The sequence below is a fragment of the Canis aureus genome, chromosome 13 (genome assembly GCF_053574225.1).
Source record: "Canis aureus isolate CA01 chromosome 13, VMU_Caureus_v.1.0, whole genome shotgun sequence".
NCBI classification, from domain to species: domain Eukaryota; kingdom Metazoa; phylum Chordata; class Mammalia; order Carnivora; family Canidae; genus Canis; species Canis aureus.
In genome coordinates, this window is record NC_135623.1 from 9298631 (window position 1) to 9325911 (window position 27281).

Consider the following 27281-nt stretch of genomic DNA (forward strand, 5'->3'; position numbering starts at 1 on the left):
CTAGCTCCAAGGGCCACAGAGGTGGCTTCACCCTCAATGCTTTGACAAATCCTGTATCACAGCATCCCAGCCCCCACCCCCCTCCCCCAGGAGGCCCCACTTCTGCTGCAGCTGCTGGAGCAGGCTGGTGGGGGGGCAGGGGAGGAGGGTGGGAGCAGCAGGTGGGGAGGGGGCTCCCTTTCCCTAGGCCAAGTCACAGTGCTTGTCCTAGCGTGTGAAGACATGGCTTATAGCCGGGGTGCACCTTGAGGTTTCCCCGTGTGCTCTGGGCTCTCTCCGTGGCCCTCTCTGCAACTTTTCAGACCATGTCCACTGGGGGATTGTTGCCACGGGAGGAGGGGTTTGAATCCTATAGTTACACCTCATTCCTTCTGACTCCGGCATCTGAAAGGGCTGGAGGGGGGCTGTGGATTCCTCGGCACCGGTGCCCCAAGACTTCCCGGAGGCTGAATCTCACTAAGGAAAACCGCATCTATGAGACTCTCCTAAGCGTCTCTGACCTCATGTCTCCACTGGGACCCTGGTACATCCCACTCCAGCCATGCCAGCCCCTGTGCTGCTCCTCAAACATGCTGTGCCACACATGTGTCGGCCCCCTGTTGGGAGTGCTCTTCCCCAAAATACCATCACTGCCGGTGCCCTCACTTCGGGTCTTTACTCCAAAGTGGCCTTCATATCCCCACCTAATATTCCAGATTCCTCTCCCATGCTTTATGTCCTTGCACTTGTCACTATTCGACAATATCCTATAAACTCTGCAGGGCAGCAACTTTGGTCTCTCGTTTGCTGCTTCATTCTGGAACCTGCACATAGAACAGTGCCCGGTGTCAGGATCTAATAACATGGTGACTGCAGTTGGAAACAGCATACTGTATAATTAAAACTTGCTAAGAACAGAACTTAAGTGTCCACACACACACACACACACACACACACACGAAAAAAGCATTTGAAAAGAGAAAAAGTTTCAAAACCAGAAACATGCCTGGCACATAGCAAGTGCTCAATAAGTAGTTATTAAGTAGATGAGTATGCTCGGGATGCTGAAAGGAAGACCCCACCAAGCCTCACACCGGGAAGGAGGGGATTTGGTCTCAGCTTGTGTGGGGCTGAGGCGTGTTCCAAGAGGGCCCACAACGTCCAGGCTCCTCCCTTCACCAGCAAGAATGAACCTCCCCCAACTGAACCAAGAGACAAAAGTCTTGGTGTAACAGAAACAAAGTAGGAACTCAACTCCCCTGTTAGTAATTATGAAAAGGGGGATTCGGGCGGCCTAACGGAGCACTGCATCAAGTGGGCCCGGCTCCTTCATGGAGGAGGAACCTCCTTTCCGGAGGCTCAGCAGCTTCTCCTCCATCACGTAGCCTGTGAGGACTCAGGGTCCCAAACCTGCCCCTGGCAGAGGTCCCGGAGTCTGGATGATGGGCTTTTGTTGCAAGTAATTTAGTAAGTCACTAATCTTTCAGCCCAGATGGCCAGCGTCCAAGCCACGCTGTTAAGTCAACAGTGACAGGGCTTTCGGCCAGAGCTTGGGCGTCTTACTGACAATTAGGATCTCTAGTTGGCTGCCAGGTATTTTGGCAATTTTCGGAGTGGGCGTTGCTATGGTGGCACTAGGCGGGCACAGAAGCTGACGAGGTCCTCTGCCAGGTGAGCACTGCCCAAGAACAGCAAGCAGTCCAGAGGCTGCTGTAAAAGAGCCGGGGAAGGGCAGAAAAAGTCTCAGGATAAATGGGGAGCCTGTCCTTATCCCCAGAACAAGGCTTTGACTGGTGGTAGGACCCACTGCCAGTTGCTTTGGTTACTGGGCCTGTCATGCTGCCATGAGGTCACAGTCAACCGAAGTCTAGTGGCTCTAGCTCTAGGTGGGTGAGGAGCACGGTGTCCTCTGCCCCTTTGCCTATCCTTCCCCCAAACTGCTTCTTCAACACTGATACCTTATCTCAGTGACCAGTTATACCACCTACCAGGGGCCCAGGCCTGAAACCTGGACCATCTTTTAACTCGTTGGCTTTCACCCCCATCGCTAATTCGTCTCCAACCCTGTCGATCTCTCCTTTTCACTCATTCGTTCAGCAAATATTCATTCATTCCACTACGTAAGCTCCATGAAGGCAGGGGACTTTACCTGTTTTGTTCCCTGCTGTGTCCTCCGAGTTTTCAACAATACCTAGTACTTAGCAGGAACTTCATACATACTGGCCAAATGAATATTACTTGGGGTAATATCCACAGGCGTTATTATGGCACACAAGCCCTTGGGCCTGACCCCTCTTCCTCTTCAGTCATTTGTCACTCCTAACTTCTTGCAATTCCTAAAATGCCCCATGTACCGGGCACCTGGGTGGCTCAGTGGGTTAAGCGTCTCTGCCTTCGGCTGAGGTCGAGATCCCAACGGTCTGGGATCGAGCTCACCTCGGGCTCCCTGCTCAGTGGAGGGCTTGCTTCTCTCTCCCCCTCTGCTGCTCTCCCAGCTTGTGCTCTTTCTCCCTCTCTCTGTCAAATAAATATGTGAAAAAAAAAAAAAAGCCCATGTTCTGATGTTTTTGTACCTGCTGTTCCCTGGAATACCACTCTCACCCTTCCTTAGCTGATTCCTATTCCTCGTTCAAAACTTGATCCTCCCCTCCCCGCAGTTGCCAGCTGGGTTAGGCACTTGTCTCTCGTGCTTATTTATATCATAGCAATTATTGTAAATTATTAACTATTATTGCTATTTTTTTAAAGATTTTATTCATTTATTCATGACAGAGAGAGAGACAGAGACACAAGCAGGAGAAGCAGGCTTCCTGCAGGGAGCCTGACACGGGACTCGATCCCGGGACTCCAGAATCACACCCCGGGCTGCAGGCGGTGCTAAACCACTGGGCCATCAGGGCTGCCCCTATTATTGCTATTAACCAGTTACTGAGCTTTTATTATCAGATACCATGCTAAGCACCCTACAAACATGATCTTATTCTACCCTTACAGCAATCCTGACACAGGTATTATCCCTATTCATCCTGTTAAATATAATAACCCTCCTGACTTGACTTCTACCTACTGCTACCATCCCATAGTTTTGCTCCCCTTTATGGGAATAGAACACTGCCTGATTTGGCTTCCAGCTCACCACACGGTCCTTCTCAGACTCCTCTGCTGACTTCTCATCTCCCAGTACATAAAGGTCATGAAGGTCAGAGTGCCACGTGGCTTGTCCTTGGAGCACTTGTTCTCACACTCGTCTTGCAACCTCCCTTGGTTTCATGGCTTTAAATTCCATCCCCACATCCCTAACCTAGGCTTCTCCCCTTAAATCAATCCATTTCTCCAACTGCCTCAACATCTTCACTAAGAAGTCTGGTGGGCATCTCAAGTTTAGGCTGCCCACTGTGCAAGTCCCAACCTTCCCCTCTGGAATGCCCTTTTCCTTCCTCCTTCCCCATCTCAGTTACTGGCAACTCCATGCTTTCAGTATACACTGGAATCATCCTCTACTCCTTTTTTCACACCTCAAATCTTCTCCATCAGCAAATCCTGTTCTTCCAGCCTTGAAAATACATTTAGAATCCAATCACTTCTCACCACCTTCTTGACCACCACCCAGGCACCATTTTTAGTTCTTGCCAGAAGTATTCTGATCAACTAATCCACTTAATTAGTCCACTGATGGCACCCCTGTTCCTCAATTGAGCAAGCAGAGTGATTCTGCTAAAACTGAGATTAGATCATGTCTCTTTTTGGCCCAAAACCCTCTGATGGCTTCCTCTGTACTCTAGGAAAAGCCTGAATTCTTCAACAGCCTACAAGACTCTGTAAAAACTACCTTATCCCTACCTTTCTGACTGTACCTCCCACTATTTCCTTTTGGTATATCCCATCCCAGACACTCTGGCCTTATGGGGTTTCTCAAACACACCACTCACTCCCACATCAAGGTCTTCATACTTGTGGTTCTCTTCTCCTGCAACATTCTTCCCCAGAACACCCACTTCCCACAAATCACCTACTCACTTCCATCAGGTTTTTGTGTGGACATTACCTCTAGCAACACCTTATGATCACCGTATGTTAAATTCCACCTCCCGGTGCACCTGGGTGGCTCAGCTGGTCAAGCATCCCACTCTTAATTTCAGCTCAGGGTTCTGAGATCAAATTCCACATTGGGCTTTACAGTTAGCATGGAATCTGCCTGAGATTCTCTCTCTCCCTCTGTCCCTCCCCGTTTGCGTGCATGCAAAAGCTTTCTTTCTCTAAAATAAATAACTCTTGGGGCACCTGGGTGGCTCAATCAGTTAAACATCTGCCTTCTGCTCAGGTCATGGTCTTGGAGTCCTAGGATGGAACCCCACGTCTGGCTCCCTGCTCAGTGGGGAGTCTGCTTCTCCCTCTCCCTCTGCTCCTCCCCCAGATCATGCACTTTCACTCTCTCACTTGCTCTCTAAAAAAATAAATAAAATCTTTAAAAATAAGTCTTTAAAAAAAACTTTAAAATATAAATCTTTAAAAAAATAAATTGCAACTCCCACTCCCCATACACATGTATACAGCTCTCCTTTTTCACCAAGACATGTATCACTGTTTAATATCTATTATATGTATTTTTATTGTCTACCTCCCTCCACACTAGAATGTGAACTCCATGAGGGGGTGATTTTTCTATCACCTATTTACTAACATATCTCCCAGAGCCTGGAGCACAGTTTGGTAGAGTGAAGACTTGGTATTTCCTAAGTAACAGATGGAGAAATAAAGGCTCAGTCATGTTTCTTACCCAAAATTTTCCTAGTAAGTGGTATATGGTACACTGGATTCTAGAACCCTGGATCTTAACCCTGAAGTTACACCCTTCCTGAGCCAGAGAGGAGCTCTGATCTGAAGGCGCAGGCTGGTATCTGAGATGCTGGCTTCATCCTGCTACTGGGTGTAGGAAATTCTGGTTTCACAGATTTTTAGAAAACATGGGGGTGTGTGTCATCCTATCTGTCTCTGGTCAAATTGTTTGGAAAATCCTCCTTCCTGGAATCCATCCTGGATGAGAAGACCCAGAGTTTTTCCTATCCATATTGTCTGAACAGGACTATACCATCCCACTACGGGTTATTTCTGCCTCCCACCAAACTATATGTATAGCTCCATATACAAGTTACTTGCTCACTCATTGTGGTCTTGAAACATAAGTTTTTGAATATAAGTTCCCTATAATTTTCTTTGTATAGAGCAACTAGAACAGAACTTAGAGCCCTCAGGTAGTACTTAGTAAACTTTCTGCTAATGATGATAAAACACTCAAAACAGTCAAAGCAACACAGAGCATATATGTGCAGAAGAATCCAAAGGATTGATGAAGAAGACCAAGCAGAAGAATGCTTCCTCAGGGAGGGGAATACCACACAAGGGATTAAGGATGACAGTGAGAATATAAAGACCAAGGGCAAGGTGGCACCATCAATGGAACTAAAATTACTGAATTAATCCTAGGAACTCTGCTCCTATCCTAAACAGAGACAAAATTTACTAGTAGCTCTCAGGCTTCCACAACGGGCTATGTTAGATAAAGGCAGTGTATACTCTACATTCATGGAGACTCTACCTTAGATTTAGAGATCAATACTGCTGAGGTCATGCCATTTTACCTGAGGCCCGGATCTGCTTCATCCTGCCCCCTGCAGATCCTCTGAGTATTAGGGTCCAGAGTGCCACCTCTTTCCTTGGCTGGCCTCTCTATTCCAGCCCCTGATTGGTCAATACCTTGAGAACCTACTGGTACTGTCCGGCCATCCCTATGCCTCTGCCATCAATAAACTGGAGAGGACTAGGTCAAAACAATTACATATTAAAAAGCAAGTTATTGCTGCCACAGGTAAAGGAGCCCAAAGAGGCAGCTGGAGCAGACCAGACAGGCCCAAGACCATCGGAGCAGATGGAAGTGGAGGAGTGGTTCCAAATGAAGCTTCTGATGAAACATCAAAACCCAGTGGCGTTCTGGAGTGGAACAGGAGGGAGGCACAGAAGAGGACTGTGTGGGTCAGGCACAGCGCAGCATTGACATCAGTCAACGGTAAGGCTGCTTCTTCCTACTCGTCATGACTAGCCCCCAAGTCCTCTTAGGAAATAAACATACCTCTAGGTAACAAATGACACACAATTTTGTCAAATCAAAGACAAAGTCCATTAATCTGCATTGGCAATTTTTAATGTTTCACTTGTGCAGAAATGAAATTTGTATTGAAAGGCACAGAAGGAAGGAAAGGCAGTAATCACAGCGTGAATCCACAGATAAAGGATGCTGGATAAAAGCAAAAGACTGCTCCTCTTTAGCCTTAGGAAAATAAATAATGCAGTACTAAACTAGATCTTTATTTTTGTTATACTTCCATGTAAAGACATTACCCAAATATGAGCTGAGTAAAAGACTTTCTGGCCAGATACCAAAGGTACACAGTTGATTCCACTTTGGAATAAATGCTCAGAAGGGAAACATTACCAGAGGGTGGGAGCTCTAGGCACAAAGTAAGTTCTCGTTCAGAAAATGGACAGAGATCTGAAGCAGTCAAACACACAGCTTTGAAAACCGGAAATCTTTCATGACATCTGTTTTGAAAATAAAAATTAGCTGCACATCAAGAATTGTAATTTTCAAAAATGGAAACCAGGTCTGATTGAGTAGTACTTATGACTTCCTGATAAAAATTACAAAAATAAAAACTGAGACTCTTCTGTCCTTGAAAGAGATATAAAACTATATTTTTTCCTGAAACACCATAAGAGAATCATCGTTTCACCCTTACATCTCTTACCACTTCCTTTCTCCTTCTTTCCACATTCTGCCACTTTAAAAATAGCAAAACCTGTTCAATAGGGCAATTTCTGCTAAGTGAAGGATGCACTATTTACTGAATAAAAGAGTATAGATGAGGAAAAAGCTGAGTGTTCTGAAATATACTAGTTTACCTCTAATGGAGTCGTATCCATCAGGTAGAAAGAAAGGTAAAGATTGATATTTTCCTAAAAACAAAAACAAAACCCAGTGATTTAAAATATTCTAAACATAATTTCAAATTTCAGAGCACTATTAGAGGCTCCTGATCAGTGTGAAGCAAGACGGGCAACAGAGAAATTTGGTAGAACAGTAGAACATATCTCTAACTGCTTTCATTTAAATAACATCAGCCTTACTGATTATTTTCTTCCTTACTTAAAACAATGATTGGCCAGGTTAGGTCACAATAGCATGAAAATAACAACAAATCTCAATTTAGGTATGAGCACAATGATTTGGGACCACTGTCTCTGCCTCACAGAAAGGACTCTGAGGTGGTGTTCCTCTATTAAATATATGCCCCCAAACACATTATATGCAGATTCCATATAAGTGTGTGAATAAAACAAGTTTTGTATTTCTCAAATAATTTTAAAAGATGATGGTAAATTAGATGTGAAAGATAAAACCATGCCTTTAAAAACATTAAGCCTCAAAATGTGTTTTGAGTGGTTTTTAAGAAATGGATTATTAAAATCATTTTTGACATGAGATATTAAATGTATTTAAATCTGGGTTTTCTGTACTTAATAATTTCCCTTTAAAAAAAAAAAAAGTTTAAAAACATCAAGAGCTGGAACATGCTGTCAGGACAGAAATAATCAGAAATGTCTTGAGTCGCAGACCCTGGGCACATCAGTCTTGTTTTGAGCTTTCCAAAGCTTGAAGCCTCTCCAGTAGTGGAGGGTGAGAATAATGCCACATTGAAAACAGCCAGTCCGAAACAGGGAATCCCAAGTTATCTTTGTTTAGTTTGATTAAAGCAGAATATAAGTCTTTAGCTTTCCCAAGTTTCTTGGCAAATGCATCAGCTTGAAACTCAAATCTGCGGCTTAGGACTGTTAGGCAGAAAGAGAGAACCTGAAAAAGTAAACAGAAGAGTTTTAACCACTGCCCCCCTCTTTGCTGCCACTGCCAGCTGCATGAGCAAGGCCTACAGGGGAAGTTCAGCTCAGGATAAGAAACAGCAGACCCAAAGAAAGACCACTAGTATTTAGGGAACCTAGGTGGGAAATTATAAATTGAGCTTTTTTCCTTCCCCAAGCAAACAGACCAGAAAAAGATATATATCCAAGTCTATATGTTATTCTGACCAAAAAAATACTAATTTTTAAGAATCTGCCATGTGCCAGCCACTGAGGGAGGCACTGTACGTATTCCCCAACAATCCTAACAATTACCATGGTAGTTACTCTTACTGCTGTTTCACAGGTGAGGAAGGTGATGTTCAGAAAGCGGAAATAACTTGGTGGAAGTCACACAGCTAGAAGGTGGTGGCACTGAGAGTCTCGGTGCCTCCACAGATCACGCACACCACCTTCCTCAGGATCAGAGGTTAAGTTGTCATTTCTGCTCAGACTCTTTCTCTTGTTCACTAATTACACATAAGAGGCTACGGCCTCTAATGAAAACCTCAAAATTGAATTTTCTAAAGTGTTCTGAGCTACGGCAGAATTGTCAGAATAAATATCCAGTTACTGATGATGACCATTACAAAGGAGTCCAATTTCATTTGAAAATATACATTTCGGGATCCCTGGGTGGCGCAGCGGTTTAGCGCCTGCCTTTGGCCTGGGGTGCGATCCTGGAGACCCAGGATCGAATCCCACGTCGGGCTCCTGGTGCATGGAGCCTGTTTCTCCCTCTGCCTGTGTCTCTGCCTCTCTCTCTCTGTGTGTGTGACTATCATAAATAAATAAAAATTAAAAAAAAAAAAAGAAGATATACATTTCGAGGGGAAAACAATTTCTTTGCACACTGGAGTACTTCAGATTGAATGGCACGAATTCTAGTTCTTACCTTAAAATACTTCAGCATCAAAACAAAAAATAAGTTTTAAAAAGTCTCTCATTTGTACCTCTCACTGTTACTAGCAAATAAGAGAGTTGCAAAATAATTCCTGGGAGTTCCTAATACCTTCTTAGACATATTCAAAGCTATCACCTGAATGAATTCTGCCAGAAATTTCTTTCTACATCTTTAATATACTTTTCAGGATAGAATCATTAAGTGGGGGCGCCTGGGTGGCTCAGTTGGTTAAGCCCCTGCCTTCAGCTCAGGCCATGATCCCAGTGTTCTGGGATACAGTAAGGCTCCCTGCTCAGCGGGGCATCTGCTTCTTCCTCTCCCTCTGCTCCTCCCCCCACTCATGCTCCTTCTCTTTCTAATAAATAAATAAAATCCTTAAAAAAAAAATGGTTAGTCTCTATCAACCTATCTGATTTTAAGTGTTCTTTGAATCTCATATTAAACATAAAAATAAAAACATAAGCAGATACTAACCTGCACCTGCCTGCTCTGCTGTAGGTTTCCAAACTCTTCTTAAGGGGGAATTTTCCCAACTTTCCGAGGAAAACAGCTCTTTTTTATCATGCCTTCTCAAACACTGACATTAAGCATAAATTTTTTTGTTTAAATATCTAGTCCTTTTGAAACAAATCTTCTAGGTTCTCCAAGATTTTTTAAACAGTTGCTAGTATCTCTGCAGATTAATCACACTTCAAATTACTCTAATACCCCTCATTTATTTAGGTGGTTTTTGAAGTGAACTCAACCACTCAATAAAAGGAAGCAAATAAGCAAAACAAAAACTCTCTGAGCAGCCAAATTAACTGCCACAAAGGAGAACACTATTAAATACTGTGCATGCTTGTACTTAGAATGGGACCCTTCAAATCAGAATCTGGTAACTGCTACTTAATGAGTTTGATGATCTAATTTCCCCATCTAGGGTAGGTTAAGGATGAAAACTAGAAAGGGGGCAGCCTGGGTGACTCAGCAGTTTAGCACTGCCTGCAGCCCAAGGTGTGGTCCTGGAGACCCATTATCGAGTCCCATGTGGGGCTCCCTGCACAGAGCCTACTTCTCCCTCTGCCTGTGTCCCTGCCTCTCTCTCTCTCTCTCTCTCTGTGTTTCTCATGAATAAATAAATAAATAAAATCTTAAAAAAAAAACAAAAAACTAGAAAGGGATAACAATGTAAGTGAGTCACACTGACTGTAGTAAGCGTTATCAGCTTGACAGGAAAAGACCCCCCAAAAATAGTTAAATAAGTAGGATAACTGCTTAAAAAGCAGTGGAGGTCATTAGTATACATAGCTCACTGTCCTTAAAGGCATGGCTGAACTGCGACAGAAGACAGAAATGGCAAAATCATTAAAAAGTGTTCCCTACGGGGGCACCTGGTTGGCTCAGTCGGTGGTGCATGAGACTCTTGATCTCAGGGTTGTGAGTTCAAGCCCCATGTTGGGTGTAGAAGTTACTTAAAAATAAAATCTTAAAAACAAAAAGTGTCTCTAATCCATTTAACTAGTAACAAAATGCATAAGGCATTTTAGAAAATACTTTCAGTTAAAAAAAAAAAGAATGTAAAGGTAGTAAATCTCAGTGCTTTGGGAAACTTTCTTAGTTTATATGGACAATGCTATGTAAATATGATCTATTCTTTTCTATTTTTCTTTTCCAACCCTTTCCCCCTTTGTAATGGAGAAACAGGATTCATTTAGTTTATCTTAAAATCTTTACAACCTGGGATCCCTGGGTGGCACAGCGGTTTGGCGCCTGCCTTTGGCCCAGGGTGCGATCCCGGAGATCCGGGATCGAGTCCCACATCGGGCTCCCGGTGCATGGAGCCTGCTTCTCCCTCTGCCTGTGTCTCTGCCTCTCTCTCTCTCTCTCTCTCTCTGTGACTATCATAAATAAATAAAAATTAAAAAAAAAAAGAAAGGAAAAAAAAAATCTTTACAACCTGTCTCCAGGAAAGAATCTTTCTGTATGGAAACATCTCAAAATCCCCAATATTATTTCTTGGCTTAATTTGACTTAATTTATTAAATATCATGACATGTTGCCATCATCAGATTTGTTAATATACAGTCTCATTAACCCATGCCTTACCACCTGCATGGAGTCCCGCTACTGAGCAATCTGACCTCACTTACCATAACACACCAAAAGGGCCTGAGGTGGGACCCTTAAGGCTATTCTGAAGCGGGTAGTCAGAGAACACAATCAGAGGAACAGTGTCATCATACTGTCTCCCATATTTAGCCATACATATACATACATACATACATACATACATATACTCAACTATCATTGTTTCATTCCCTCACATACACAAGATTTTCAGCCAAGCACTGGGGAATATGTGATCTAGAACATAGCATTCCAATAGTTAACCTCCATCTACCAAGTCTCTGAGGTACAGGTTAGATCAAGGTTTCCATCACTAAAGTCTAGTCCTCTACTCACCCCCCCACCCCCACCCCTGCTGGCAGCATGCAAGCATTTGTTCATTTGGGCTTGGGTTTTTCTGCTACTTTCTTAGACTGGCCAGCAAATGAAAGGATTAAATCATCTACTTGTTAAAAATATAGTTTTATTTCTTTTTTCACTATCCTAAAGGTTCTAGATTTGAAATGCAAGGGCATATGTGAGATAACTTTAACGATTATACATTACCTCATTGTAAGGTGAAAAAATAAACTGGAAGATGATCAATAATCCAATTAGAGTGGGTTGGCTGTTATAAAAACCAAACGCAGCAAAAAGTTCCTTTCGACCAATTAATACAGCAAACAAGAAGAAACACAGGAAAGAATTCATCTAGAAAGAAAGACACAAAATTCCTAAGTTATTACTAAGGTGATTTCACAATGGGATCAGAAGCACCAAAAAACTAGAATCAGACATCATGGTGTGATTCTAACTACGAATAGTTTTAGTGTAATCATAGAAAAAGTTATTTGGGTAATTTTACAGTTTTATCCTAGAAAGAAAAATAAAATTTCCCCAAATGTCTAAACTGTAGGTTTCTATATGGATAGGCAAGTTTAAGTGGAGCCTCCTATGACTGAGAGTCTGAAGTGGCCAATAGCAATGGAGTATTTTCTTTCTGTAAAAAGCTAAAAGGCTAGAATGGATTCTGGCTCTGTTTGCACTAAATTGTAATCAGACACAAGGCCTTCCACTCACCTTGATGTGGAAGCTCCAAAAAAACAATACTCCCTACTTTTTAGAACCACTGGAGCTGTACTGAGTACTAAGGTCCAAAAAAAAAGTAGATGTACCTTTAACAATAAATGAGGGGAGGGAAAATAAAAAAATAAAAAATCTGTACCAAAATATGAGTAAAAGGGGTACTGGGTGGTCAGGATCTTGGAGGCCAGAGGTACCCTATTCAAATGTACTGCTCTAAACCATCTGCCAGATGACTCAAAAGCTACCAGCCTAGAGTTGGGCTCAGCATAAGGTTCGCCAGCTGGCCTGGGTTGAAGCACAACCAGCTCTATCATTTAGTCCTTATAATTCAGTAGATTCAACATGACAAGCTCCAACAGAAAACTTCACTCACAGTGAAGGCCCCTAGAGTTAAAATAAGCTATGCATGCCATTTTTGTCAAGTAACTACTTGCCTTTTGAAAAACAACTTTTAGTTTGCTATTGGGCCCTACCAGAGACTGATTCCTGATTGTGGGACACTACAAACCTGCAATCTGAGCTGCCCTTCCTAAACTGACTGCCATGTTGATCCACCTAGCCAGAAAACTGGTAGGCCCTGAAGCACTCCAAATCAGATATAAGCGGCACATATGCAAGTGGGAATGAAGGATGTCATGAAGGGAGAAGTACATTAAATGAGCAAGTGGATCATACTCCTAGTATGTCAACTCCTGCCACGCTACCACCCCCCTCAATCAACCCTTACTCATGGGGAGCTCCCTATAATCATTTAATTGAGGAGGAAAAATGTGAGCCTGTTTTACAATTAACTTAGTACAACTATGCTGGCACTGGCTCAAAGTAGACTGTTGTGGCATTACAGAACCACTTGGGGCTGTTCTTGGAAGACAACAATAAAGGAAATACTCTAAATGAGGGAAACTTTGGGTAGTATATTTCATTGCTCACTCAGCTTGGAAGGACAGAAGGCCTGAGCTAAGAATATACAATCACTGGCAGTGGGCAAATAATGGTTTGGCTGGATGATCAGGGAATTGGAATGAACTTAAGAATGGCTAACAAGATGTGGAAAATAGGGTATGTGGAAAAGCTTCCAAAATTAGCCCAGAGTATAATATTTTAGTCCAATGTGAATGTTCACTAAAAGAGGCCACAGCAAAGGAAGCTGTCAGTAAGGTGAAGATACCTACTCTGTGGATGTTAGCTTCTCTCCCCAGCTATTCTAGGACTTGGTCAAGGGGCTCTTGAACAAAGGCCAAGGTGCCAGGGATGGAGTCAGTGCATTAACCAACAACCCAGATATTCCCCCCACTGGCTTTTGCTGAGCACACAGTCTATTAGCCTATTACGCCATTGTAGGACATGTGCCTCCCTCAAACCTTGTTATGACCTTAGCACATTACCCATCTGACATGAAAACAAAACAAAACAAGACAAAACACCCACTTCAGACTCAGCTAAGGCCACATCTGCTCAGAACCAGTCAACAGAATATAGTGCTATTTCACCTGGAGCCTAACAACTGTGGTAACTGTTGGTTTAGAGAGCTGATTTAGACCCCAGAGGAGGAATGTTAAAGGAATTGTTATTTTCTTGTTTAGTTACTACAGTCCTCTTCAATAGATGTATAATGACTTCTAAATGAGAAAAAAGGTTTAAAAAGAAAGCATTTTGGGATCCCTGGGTGGCGCAGCGGTTTAGTGCCTGCCTTTGGCCCAGGGCGCGATCCTGGAGACCCGGGATCGAATCCCACGTCAGGCTCCCGGTGCATGGAGCTTGCTTCTCCCTCTGCCTGTGTCTCTGCCTCTCTCTCTCTCTCTGTGACTATCATAAATAAATAAAAATTAAAAAAAAAAAAAAGAAAGCATTTTAGGGGCGCCTGATTGGCTCAGTCATTAAGCGTCTGCCTTAGGCTCAGGTCATGATCCCAGGGTCCTGGGATTGAGGCCTGCGTTGGGCTTCCCTCCTCTGCAGAGAGTCTGTTTCTCCCTCTGCTCTGTGTGCTCTTGTTCTCTCTCTCTCTCTCTCTCTCTCTCTCTCTCAAATAAAATCTTAAAAAAAGAAAAAAGAAAGCATTTTAATGTCTAGCTTATCAAAGCTCACGCCTTTTGATTTTCACAGTTCCTATAACTGAGGGACACTGGAGCTGACCACAATGGTGGTAATAGCAATAAACACTGTCATGGTACTTACTGATTCCACATACTACTCCAAACTCTACATGTATTAACTCATTTATTCTTACATCAGTCCTAGGGGGTAATATCATTCAACAAGGGATGGAGGCAGAGAGAGCTTAAGGAACTTACCTGAAGCCACATATATTAAGTCAGGGAGCCATGAGGGGAAGCCAGGTAGCCCAGCTACAGTCTGTCTTAGCCTCTCTAACTAGACTACTTCTCCTGCCTGCTGTACTTCTCCTTTGACTACCATGCCATACAAAGAGAACTGTCACTTCCAACTTACCTGGCTGATAATGATATTTTTGACTGTGTGTCCCAACTTCCAGTGCCCCAGTTCATGGCCTAGTACAGCAAGCACCTCCTCATTTTTACATCCTTGTTTCTTATTCTAAATCAAAGAACACATTGAAAATAAATTATTAACAACCTTCAGAAACTTTATGCCTTTTAACTCAGTAAGAGTCCTTCTTAGATTCTAACTAATTTAAGAAAACAATCAGTCTTTTATGCAAAATTTCTCATCTACCTAACAAAATATTCTCTGAAATCATTCCATGGTAGACATTGGGTTAAGCATTGGAGAAAGAATCATGAACAAGACATTCTCTAACTTCATGAAGCTCAGTCTAATTTGGATTAGGAAAAAATATATATATTAAAAATATAAATCTTTATCAATAGAACAATATTTAAATAAATCATGACAAAGCTGTATGACAGCCATATTGTAAACCCATTAGAAATGTTTCCAAAGTTATGCTCTGACATGGGAAAATGGCTTATTAGGTGAAAAAAGCATGATACAAAAGTAAAAGTAATGATTCCGATTATGAAAAAACATGAATGTGTATCATAAAAACACACAAATACAGAAAACAAACCAGATGTATATCAAATGTTAATTAGTTTTCTCTATATGATACAATTATAGTAATGTTTAACCGTCTTCTATTTTTTCTATTTTCCAAATTATCTACAAATAAGCACATATCACTTATGATCCCCCCCAAAACACTATCAATTTCCATTTAAAAAATCGAGACTTGCAAGTTAAGATGGCAAAAAGAACATTCACAATGCACAACTAATGTTACTCCTTCCAAAATCCCCCAAAAAACTACAGTCCAAGGGACTTAAAAAAAAAAAAAAAAAAAAAGATAGAAACCCACTAGGGAAAACAGAAAAGGTGACAATAGTAACATCTGGGAAGCAGGAAAGCAGATGGGCAAATGAACAGGCTTTACAGTAGACTAGAGAAAGCTGACTCACAAGCCAGCAGTGGAGCAAACAGAACAAGCCGGATTTAACACAGTCTTCAAAGGGCTTGGGAACTAACAACACTAGGAACTTTTGGAACTGGGAGAGAAGGGGAAGTCACTAGAGTAAGAAATGGGTAAGAGTGGTTTCGGGAGTAATTAAGGCTCCAGATTCCTTCTCCAACTCTACACCAAAAGGCAACTAACTGCTCCTCCCTCACTGCAGCAGGAGCCTGAACGGTTGTTCTCTCTGGATAGGGCAAAAGAAGAGAACGTTTCAAAGGACGGCTCCACAAAGCAGAGGGTAGAGTACACCAGCAGCAGACTACGTAACCTGGTTAGCTGCTGGGAAAGGATGTTGAATACTGAGGACTCTCTCCTGACCGAGTCCTCCCCATACCCAGCTCCGAGAACACTACCCTCCAGGCAGAAGATCAAAAGAGTACTGCCTGGGAACTCTCACCACTCCAGGAAAGACTGGAGGATACTAACACCAGGTGTTCTCTGGCAAGAAGACCACACGGGGTACAGGGAACCTACAGTGAACACCTCTTATCGATAGGCTCAGAGATTCCAATCAAGTTTTTAGTCCCATTCTCTTGCTAAGGAGTAGACAACCAAGAATTACCAAATACATGAAAGAAGCTGTTAAGATGGAAGACTAGATGCAGGAAAGTAAAGCAGTATGGAAGAAATAGACATTATATAAGGAGAAAATTTTAATTTTTTCCCCTTCAACACATATAAAGACTGGGCCAGGAAAGATGAAAAAATAACCACAGAAATTGCTAATGTTTATTAAACAATAACTACAAACATAGGCCCTCTGTGCTAAATACTTAATTATCTCATTTATACATCATTATCACCATAGGATATATTTTATAATTACCACTTTACAGATGAGAAAATCTAGGCACAGAGAAGTTCACTAATTTTCCTCTGGCCACATAGCCAGAGTCTGGCATTTGAAGCCAAGTAGTCTGATGCCAGAGACCTGTGCTTTCAACTTTTACACAATTATGAATGTAAAAGCTTCATCAATCAAATAAAATAATTTTAGTTAAAACATGTGTAACCCTTTGCATATTATTACAGTACTGCCAAATAATTAAACATAACTGCCAGGTGGTCATATCAATGATGAAATATGTTTACTAAGCCAAATAGAATTGTTTATAAACTTCCCAGATTCAATGTAAATAGTGCCAAGACACAATGAACAATTTAATCTTAATACACACACTCACACATGTGCACATACATATTCATTCACCAATAAAAACACACATACACACCCACCACCAGACACCTTCTTCTGGCAATGTTAATTACTAGATAGTCTAAAAAAATCCCAGACATCTAAAAATGCTTAAGAAGTTATAAATATCCTTTTAGACATACAATTTATAGGGAAAAGCCAAAGGTGCGGAGTTGAAATTGATATCCCTTGCACAAGCTTAGAAAAAAATACAGTGGCAAAATTACCCAATTGTGTCAAGTCTTACCTAAAGTGGAAAAAAAAAGTCTCTGATTAAAATTCAAAATCATCTGTATGGTCCAGAAAAATCCCAACCTGACAGGTTAAAGTACTTCTGGTTTGGTAGCACTGGGGACAGATAACAGGAGCAAATGCAAATCCTCTAATTGAGAATTGTACCTTAAACCCAGACCCCTCAGGATTCCTAAAGATTAAAATCAGGGACGCATTATAAGCTCACAATAAAAATTGCCAAAGACTTCAGAAGATGATGGAATAATGAGTAAGAGCAGAAAAAATAAAGAGCATGATTAGCTCCATAAGACTTTAGACAATGGAAATGTTAGATACAAAATATTTTAAAAGCAAGCTTTATACAAAGAAGAGATCTAAGAACACGGAAGGAAGAGGAGACCCCTAGAAACAACTAAACTGATTTGAAAAAGAAACAAATAGAGCTTTAAAAGTAAAACACAATGGCCTACTTAAAGAATAAATATATCTAGAAAAAGAATCAGTGAACTGGAACACAGAGAGACAGAAAATATCAAAGGGTGATTATCACTTGTGAAAGGCAGAATGCGATAGTGTAACATTCATCTAGTTGGAATTCCTGAAAGATAGACTGGAGAGAATGGGAGAGAGGCAACACTCAAAGATACCAATGACTAAGATTCTCAAAACTTCAGGAAAGATCTAAGTTATTAGATTTAGGAACAATGCTATATCTCAAGTAAGACTGACATAAAGTCCATACTGTTGAACATAAAAATCAAAAAGAAATCTTAAGAACAACCAGAGAGAACTATAAAGAAATGACAATAAACTGAGAGTAGACTTTTTCATAGGAACAAGGTAAGCTACAACACAATGGAATGGCATCTATTTTTTTTCTTAAATATTTTATTTGAGAGAAAGACAGAGCACAAGTAGGGGGAGGGGAAAAGGGAGAAGCAGAGCCCGAGTAGGGAGCCAGATTTGGGACATGGGGCTTGATCCCAGGACTCAGGGATGACGACCTGAGCTGAAGGCAGACACTTAACCGACTAAGCCACCCAGGTACCCCAGAATAGCATCTTTAAAGTGCTAAGAAAAACAGTTAAAAAAAAAAAAAAAAGAAAAAGAAAAACAGTTCAATGAGATAATCAGTCTTGAGCTGACATCCAAGAATGAGAATGAAATAAAAACAAAACCCAGAAATTTCCAAAGAAGGTGCTAAAACATATACTTCTGGAAGAAAGTTATGTCTGAAAGGAAGGTGTAAAATGAATAAGGAATGGTAAGCAAAGAAACAGGTAAGTACAGGAATAAATCTAAAATAATGACTGTATAAAATAATAATAATGCTAATTTGGGGGGGTAAAAATTAAACAAAGCTAAAACACAAGATGAAAGGAGTGATCGGATTAAAGTGTGTATGGTCCCTGGATTGCTCAGCAGTGGAGATACTGTGTTTTAAGATTTTTTTTTGAGATTTTATTTATTTATGAGAGACACAGGGAGAGAGGTAGAGAGAGACACAGGCAGAGGGAGAAGCAGGCTCCACGCAGGAAGCCTGATGCGGAACTCGATCCCAGGTCCCTAAGATCATGAGGTCCCTGAGCCAGAGGCAAACGCTCAACCACTGGTCCCTGAGCCAGAGGCAAACGCTCAACCACTGAACCACCAAGGCGCCCCATATTTTAAGATTTTAAATTATATGGGCAAGCTTAATTTTTAACAGTGGTCTCTGAGAGAATACTCATACAAGAACCTTCCAAACTGAACAGCAACTCAAATAGAATTTTTTTTAAAGATTATATATTTATTTATTCATGAGAGGCACAGAAAGAGAGAGAGAGAGGTAGAGACATAGGCGGAGGGAGAAGCAGACTCCATGCAGGAAGCCTGATGTGGGACTTGATCCCAGGACTCCAGGATCACACCCTGGGTCAAGGCAGGCGCTAAACCACTGAGCCACCCAGGGATCCCCCTCAAATAGAATTTTTAAAAAGCCCTCCAAAAAAGAAAAGAAAAGAAAAGAAAAGAAAGGAAAGGAAAGGAAAGGAAAGGAAAGGAAAGGAAAGGAAAGGAAAGGAAAGGAAAGGAAAGGAAAGGAAAGGAAAGGAGTACATATATATGTTTGGGGGTACAGTGCATGTATGGAAAGGACAGAAGAAGAGGGCATAAAATAATATGGTAGAAATAATTCCAAATATATCCGTAATCAAAACAGACTTAATAAAAAATTTTTAAAAAGATAGTGACTCTCAATTTGGACTTAAAAACAACCATAATAGGGCACATGGGTGACTTAGTCGGTTAAGCATCTGACTTGGGCTCTAGTCATGATCTTGAGGTCCTAGTATCAAGCCTGCTTGCCACTTTCTCTCTGCCCTGCCTGTGCTTGTGCTTTCTGTCTCTCTCTTTCAAATAAATAAAATTTAAGAAATAGGGATGCCTAGGTGGCTCAGCGGTTGAGCGTCTGCCTTTGGCTCAGGGCGTCTCACATCAGGCTCCCCACAGGAAGTCTGCTGCTCCCTCTGCCTGTGTCTGCCTTTCTCTGTGTGTCTCTCTTCAATAAAGAAAATCTTAAAAAAAAAAAATTTAAGAAATAAATAACAAAACAACCGTAACAACAAAACCTATCTACATACTCTGTATACAGCATTTAAGACAGAGGATGGTAAGGTGGGAAGCAAAAGGATGAATGAGACAGTAGTAGCTGAGGGGTAGCTCAGTGGTTGAGCCTCTGCCTTTGGCTCAGGGCATGATCCCAGGGGCCAGAGGTCGAGTCCCACACTGGGCTCCCCACAGGGATCCTGCTTCTCCCTCTGCCTATGTTTCTGCCTCTCTCTCTAGGTCTCTCATGAATAAATAAATAAAATCTTTAAAAAAGAGAGAAAGAGAGAGAGAGAGAGAGAGATGGTGGTGGCTGGTTGCACATGATGAATATACTAAAAATCACTGAATTGTACACTTAAAAATGGTTGAAATGGTGAGTTTTAGCTCAATAATTATTTAAAAAAGTAAATGGATGACATCTAGCATACATTAACTGAAGAAAATTGGTGTAGCTATATTAAGATCAAACAAAATCAACTTAAGGGCAACTCAAGGGAAACCTGGCTGGCTCAGTTGGAGCATGGGACTCTTTTTTTTTTTTTTTTTTAGATTTTATTTATTTATTAAGAGACACAGAGAGAGGCAGAGACACAGGCAAAGGGAGAAGCAGGCTCCATGCAGGGAGCACGATGTGGGACTCGATCCCAGGACTCCAGGCCCATGCCCTGGGCCAAAGGCAGGCGCTAAACCACTGAGCCATCCAGGGATCCCCAAGCATGGGACTCTTGATCTCAAGGTGGTGAGATGGAGCCCCACGTTGGGCATAGAGATTACTTATCTCGGGATCCCTGGGTGGCGCAGCGGTTTGGCGCCTGCCTTTGGCCCAGGGCGCGATCCTGGAGACCCTGGATCAAATCCCACGTCAGGCTCCAGGTGCATGGAGCCTGCTTCTCCCTCTGCCTGTGTCTCTGCCTCTCTCTCTCTCTCTCTCTCTCTGTGACTATCATAAATAAAAATTAAAAAAAAAAAAAAAAAAAAAGAGATTACTTATCTCTAAGTAATCTTAGAGATTTTTTTTTTAAGAAAAAAAAAAAAAGAGGAAAAAAAAAAAAGAGAAGATGACTTAACAGCGTTAAAGAAGGTCACTACAGAATGTTCAAAGGTTCAAATTACCAGGAGGATGCATTAATTCTTGAATTTATATGTACCTAATACTATTCCCTTGGAATATATCAATTCTGACAAATCTATCATAATAGAGGATATTAACATACCTCTCTCAATAACTGAAACATCAAGCAAAGTATCAAAGACATACAGAAATCTGAACCAAAGAATAAACAAGCTTGATCCACTGACACACACAGTATCCTGCAACAGTTAGAGAATATATATCCTAGAAAGTGAAGGCTAAGGGTTTTGAAATAAACTGCAGCTACTTAAAAGGATGAAGTACAAAAAAAAAAAAAAAAAAAAAAAAAGGATGAAGTACAAAAAAAAAACAAATGAATGTGGAATTGATTTTGTTGTACGCAGGTTAGAAAAATGCAACCTAACGGGAACACAAACAGCCAGATTTATTAGAATCTAGATATTGTACCACTTTTCCCCTCCTTCCCCAATTCCTCTGGGTAGATATGTAAGAAAGAAGATAAAGAGATTTTGCAAGATAGTATTGACATATATATCTCTTTTCCTTTCAAATATTAGAATTCAGGTCAGAGCACATTTGGTAGGGGAAGAAAAGAATGAGAAAACTGACCTAGTTCTTTAAAAGGCAGAGAGACACGTGTGCACCTATTCCTTCAGGGCCATTAAGAAAGAGTAACAATTTAAAGCACCAATTAATAGACATCTATTCTAAGCGGGAAATGAAGAGTAAAGATCCACATATGAAGATATTCACTGCAAGAATATTTTTAACAGCAAGAAACTGGAAACAATCCATGTATGTACTAGGAGAATGATGAAAAAAATGATGGTTTATAAAGATCAGAAATACATTATGGTAAGATATTTATGGTCAGCTGGATTATTCATGTATTCTAACTTTTCTATTGCTTCCAAAATAAGCAAAAATATGGCTGTTGTGTTTAATACTTAGAATAATGGTAACAGAATAATAGTAACAGCCTATGCAGCAGCCACCAAATATATTACACCAACTTAACACACAGTCTGCTACTCTCCACTGCTATAAAGTAACATGATCCTCAGGCTTCTGTTTTCACTAGTTGCCAGCTTCCTGATATGAACTATGAATTCTTTCATAGAACAACCAGCTGTCTACTGAACAGCACAGGCACTGTTGTCTGGCATGTGGCTGGGTTTACAACACTATTTGGAAGCACACAGAGTCACATTCAAAGATTTGGAATGATCAGAGCTTAAATGAGGGTCACTTTCCACACAAAGGAGGCTTGCTTCTTGTGACAGATTCTTGAACAAAACTGGATTTCCTTTACTTCTCACACTCACTTCACATAAAGGAAGAGAGAGAAGTACCACACATCTTTTACTTTTCTATAGCACTTTCTTTTCTTTTTTTTTTTTTAATTTTATTTTTATTTATGATAGTCACAGAGAGAGAGAGAGAGAGAGGCAGAGACATAGGCAGAGGGAGAAGCAGGCTCCACGCACCGGGAGCCCGATGTGGGACTCGATCCCGGGTCTCCAGGATCGCGCCCTGGGCCAAAGGCAGGCGCCAAACCACTGCGCCACCCAGGGATCCCAGCACTTTCTTTTCTTTTTCCAGATTTTATTTATTCATGAAAGACAGAGAGAAAAAGGCAGAGACACAGGCAGAGGGAGAGGCAGGCTCCCTATGGAGAGCCCAATGCAGAAACTTGATCCTAGGACCCCGAGATCACACCCCGAGCTGAAGGTAGACGGTTAACCACTGAGCCACCAAGGCATCCCAGCATGTTCTTTTTCATGGGATTCATCTACTGACTTGTTTGATCCCAACACTACCAAACTGGGCAGGAGGGGAGTATTATCTTCATTTTAGAAATGAAGAAAAGGAAGCTGAGAAATTAAAAATGCCTTTCTTCAGACTGTCTTGTTAGTAAGTAGTAGGTAAACCCTGAACCCAAATCTCTGGAGCCTGTGCCCTATTACTCTTATTAACTGGGAAGACTTACACACAACCTTAGCACTTGCAGGGACATACTTATTACTTTCTTCTGTAAAGGGACAGCTTTTCTATAGTTTTACTTTTCCTTTTAATTAAACTACTTTCAAGACAAGTTGTTCCAAATATTGTTTGTCTCCAGAAGGGTAAAATCCCGGAGTTAATTTTCCTTGACACCTTTTAAAATGTTAATAACTAGTACTGAGCCATGCACCAAAATGTTACTAGTTCTCTCTGAGAGGCAGGATTTCTGATCACTTAGTTTTCTTCTTTAAACTTCTTTAAAAATTAAATGCTTTGGGGAACCTGGGTGGTTCAGTTAGTTGTCTGTTTGGCTCAGATCATGATCCCAGAGAGTCCTGGGACTGAGCCCTGCACTGGGGTCCCTGCTCAACAGGGAGCCTGCTTCTCCCTCTCCTGCTCCTGCTGCTTATGCTCTCTGTCAAATAAATAAAATATTTTTTTAAAATGAAATGCTTCATTTTCTCTACCTCAATCAGATTGACAACCATTTTCATAACCCTCACTGCTTTATATACAGGTGTTCAGTAGCAAGTGAATAAACCTGTTTCCTAAACTTCTGCTGTATATCTGTGTACTCTGTATGATTATTTACTCAATAGCTTTTTTTAAACCAATTCACTTTTAAAAACTTAGGTTTGTCATAAATGGCAATATTCATGAAGTCACTGTATGCTAGTTCTTTGTTCTAATATACCTTAATAAATATAAATACATAGCTATTCAAATTTTTAATTATTTATTTATTGGTATTCCAATTTAAAATACTGATATGCTACCTAAAATAGTAGTATGGCACATGCACTGGAAGGCACTACATTTAATGAGTGTTGAGTCAATCTCTGTTATTTTTTTATTAACTTTTTAATCATAAACAATATAGTGAACATACTGTGTTATATTAGTTTCAGGTGTTCAATATAGTGATTCAACATATCCATACAACACTCAGTACTCATCACAAGCACCCCCCTTAACCCCCATCACCTATTTCCTCCCTGCCCACCGCCCCTCCGGCAACCATCAGTTTGTTCTCTATAGTTAAGAGTCTGTTTCTTAAAAAAAAAAAAAAAAAAAAAAGAGTCTGTTTCTTGGTTTGCCTCTTATTTTTTCCCCCTTGTTTGTTTGTTTTGTTTGTTAAATGCCACATATGAGATCGTATGGTATCTGTCTTCCTCTGTGTTGGCTGAGTCAATCTTTGACTTCCTTCACTTCCCACAATAGCAATCACTGGGTACTTTAAATCATTTTTTACTGTGACTCTTGAACATACTGACTTTCAGTCTAGTGCAGACCCTCACTGTCTTGGTTATCTTGATGCAACAGGCCTCTAGAAGTCTCCTTGCCTCCAGTCAGCTTCATCCTATATGCTGCCCCCAAACTGTAATTTTCCTAAAGCAAGCTCTGGCTTCTACCCAAATCAATCTAAATCTTCCAGGCCACTGGAAACAACCATTTGATGTTTTCAGGAAGAAGTTTACAAACTGGCCCCAGCCTACCTTTCTATCCTCACCTTTAAGAATCCACATAATCATTAATCTTAGAATAGCCAGCATGTAGTTTTTTTTTTTTTGATCTCTATAGCTTTATTCATTCCATAACTTCAATCTGAAAAGCCTAATTCCCCAGTCATAATTCTTAGTTCAAGTATCTTTTTTTTTTAGACATTTATTTAAATGTTTCATTTAAAATGTTTATTTAAATGTTTCATTCATGAAGGACACACAGAAAGAGAGGCAGAAAGAGAGGCAGAAACACATGTAGAGGGAAAAGCAGGCTCCATGCCAGGAGCCCGATGTGGGACTCGATCCTGGGTCTCCAGGATCATGCCCTGGACCAAAGGCAGGCGCTAAACCGCTGAGCCACCCAGCGATCCCCAATACCTTCTCTTTTAAGAAAACTATTAGAATTCTCAATTTCTTAATTTCTGCAAGTCAAACTATCCCAGCCACTATTCACTGCACTCTACTTTAATTTATGGGCTATGTGTAAACATGGCTAGTCTCCTCTACTATAGGTTCTTCAGGACAAGACTATGTCTAGTGTATCTTCATCATATAATCTATACATAGATGCTAAAATATTTGTAGTTGTCAATGAACTTAAGTGGGCTCTTCAAGAAGTCAGCAAAAATAACTCAAACTCCACTCAACACACTTCTAAAGACTAATCTTTTGTAAGATTTAAGCCAAAGAATACTGTTCTCCTAGATACTAAAGGTCAGTAATTTCATTACTGTTTGAAATCAATAGACCACTATCTAACACCATGATTTGGCTATGATTTTCTCCACCCCCACCCACATCCCCCTCTATGTGGATACCTCTTAAGCAGGCTGACTTGCTGAACGTGCATGATTCCCCAGTGCCATTCCTGGGTTACCCTTTCTGGACTTCAGTATTCCTACTGATGATTTTTTTTAAAGATTTTATTTATTTATTCATGAGAGACACAGAGACAGAGAGGCAGAGACACAGGCAGAGGGAGAAGCAGGCTTCACGTAGGGAGACCAACGTGGGACCTGAGCCACCCAGGCACCTCTGATAAGATGATCTTAGAACCTCTTCCTAGCTTAAAATCCTGACATTTGATCAGACCAAAGTGATTTTTATGCCAATAACCTAACTGGAAGGATAACCCTACTTCAAAAATAAGCAGAATCAAAGCAGTTAGCCCTTTCCCAATGCTACTTAATCCCTTCACAGAATCTTGCTCCATGTACATATTTATAACGGGCTAGGCACATTACTCGGCTATCCTTTTAGGATCAAAATGGATGTTCAAAAGATAATAGTTATTTTCTGGTAGTTAGAATGTATAAAATGGAATATAAGGTATTCCCCCTGTATTATTTTATTTAATCCTTCCAACCCTGGTGCTCAGTCAGTCAAGTGTCTGCCTTCGGCTTGGGTCATGATCCCAGGGTGCTGGGATCAAGCCCTACGTTGGACTCCCTGTTCGGCAGGGAGCCTGCTTCTCCCTCTCCCTCTGCCACTGCCATTTCCCCTTGCTTGTGCTCTCTGGTTCCCTCTCTCTCTCTCTCTCTCTCTCAAATAAGTAAATAAATAAAATCTTAAAAAAAAAAAAAAAAAAATCCTCCCAACCCTAAAAGGCAGGCATCTTTAGCCCAGTGTTTCCCAACCAGAAATGATTTTTTTGCCTTGCCCCCCAGGGCTGTCTGGCAATGTCTGGAGATATTTTCAGTTGTAACAGTTGTTAGGGATAGGGGAGGTTGATACTGGCATGTAGTGGGGAAAGGCCAGGGATACTGCTAAACAAGATACCCTCCCACAACAAAAACCTGGCCCCAAATGTCAATAGTGCCAAGTTGAGAAACCCTGCTAGCATCATCTTTTAGTTAAGAAATCTATGATTTAGAGAACTTACTTGCCCAGAGTTACACAGATCCAAAATGAAACCAAAGCCAATAGCACATTCCCATACATATACAAATACTGGCAGCTGTTTCTGATTAAATTTGTTTTGTTTCTTATCATTGTCCCTTCTCCCCCTTTTAGTTTTCAGTACTTGAGATCTTGATAATCAGCCTCAGTTGATCTCATCCAGGAAAGAATTCAGAAAAAGCTTGAGACTCAAGTCAGATTTAAGAAATGTCTTCTCTTGTGCTCCCCACTGTATCCAGTACATATAACTTCACTGTTGTAATTATCATATTGTACTGTGCTTCGATGACTTTTTTCCCTTAGACCATAAACTGCTTGAGAGCAAAATTTCCCTCTTTATTTTTGCATTTCTAGTGCCAGGCAAAGTATCTCAGCACAGAATATATGTTTCATAAATACGTGTCAAACAAACAAGAGAAAACAAAACTGACCACACTGTATAGTGTACCCAAGGACACACAGCTACTAAATGACAGAACCAGGATTCAAATCCAAGTCTCTCCATTGTCAAAGCCTATCATTACTGTATCTCAATGAGCTAAAAATCAGATGTTTATCTTCTCTTTATCCTGCTGTGGGAATTCTCTGAACATAAACAATAGGGAATATATACAACACCCCTGTTTTAAAGATAGCTTCTAATCATAAGAATTTTCCTATCTTATGCCTCCAATTTTCATGTGTACATTCTATAAAAGCTCGTGAGGCAGTTAGCATGTAATAATAGTGATAATCTCTCCCAAATACCAGAATTATAAAGGGGCCATGGGGTTCTTATTTGATGGCCTCCTTGAATTTACCACTCACTCACTACATAGAAACTGATGTTATTTTGAGTTGTCATAGGAACTTTTTATAAAAACTAAGCCAGAGTCTCTTAGGAAAAGAAGAACTCACTTTAACTTTAGCTTTTATTTCTTCACTGTCCCCTTCTCCATCTTTGCGGGGTTCCATGCCAGACTCCTCCAGGATGTCTTTGTTTAGAACAGAATACTCTTCTAGTAGAGTGTCAAACAAAACTATTCGCTTGTTCTTGAAGAAGCCATAAAAATAAGCATTGCTGTGGGAAGAGCGTTTAGATCCTAAGGAAAAGACAGTTCAAAGCATGGAAAATAATTAAAAAGTTTTGGGTCCTCTGGAGAGACTCCTAGAAATTGCATTACTGGAAAGGACATTAACATTTTCAAACTGTTTAATACCTGAAGAAAACTGTATCAACATAAATGACCACCTGCAGTGGAGAGTGTCTGTTTTCCTACAGGCTTGCCAAC

General features: G+C 40.9%; 1 protein-coding gene and 1 non-coding gene across 3 annotated transcripts in view; one reads left to right on the forward strand and one right to left on the reverse strand.

Moving 5' to 3' along the window:
* Positions 1–6156: 6156 nt before the first annotated feature.
* ZMPSTE24 (zinc metallopeptidase STE24) overlaps positions 6157–27281 on the reverse strand; it is a 38620-nt gene continuing 17495 nt past the window's right edge. The window contains exons 7-11 of one of the 2 annotated variants that reach the window (XM_077844568.1): positions 26908–27092; positions 14456–14560; positions 11489–11632; positions 9308–9410; positions 7700–7885 (exon numbers count right to left, since the gene is read on the reverse strand). In XM_077844568.1, the coding sequence (XP_077700694.1) occupies positions 7845–7885; positions 9308–9410; positions 11489–11632; positions 14456–14560; positions 26908–27092 (578 nt within the window). In that variant the 3' untranslated portion in view covers positions 7700–7844. Of the gene's footprint in view, positions 7886–9307; positions 9411–11488; positions 11633–14455; positions 14561–26907; positions 27093–27281 lie in introns of both variants that reach the window. The other variant, XM_077844567.1, reaches the window with a different exon arrangement.
* LOC144282745 (small nucleolar RNA U13) lies at positions 13296–13402 on the forward strand. Its single transcript, XR_013351203.1, has one exon. It is a non-coding gene; the product is annotated as a small nucleolar RNA U13 (small nucleolar RNA).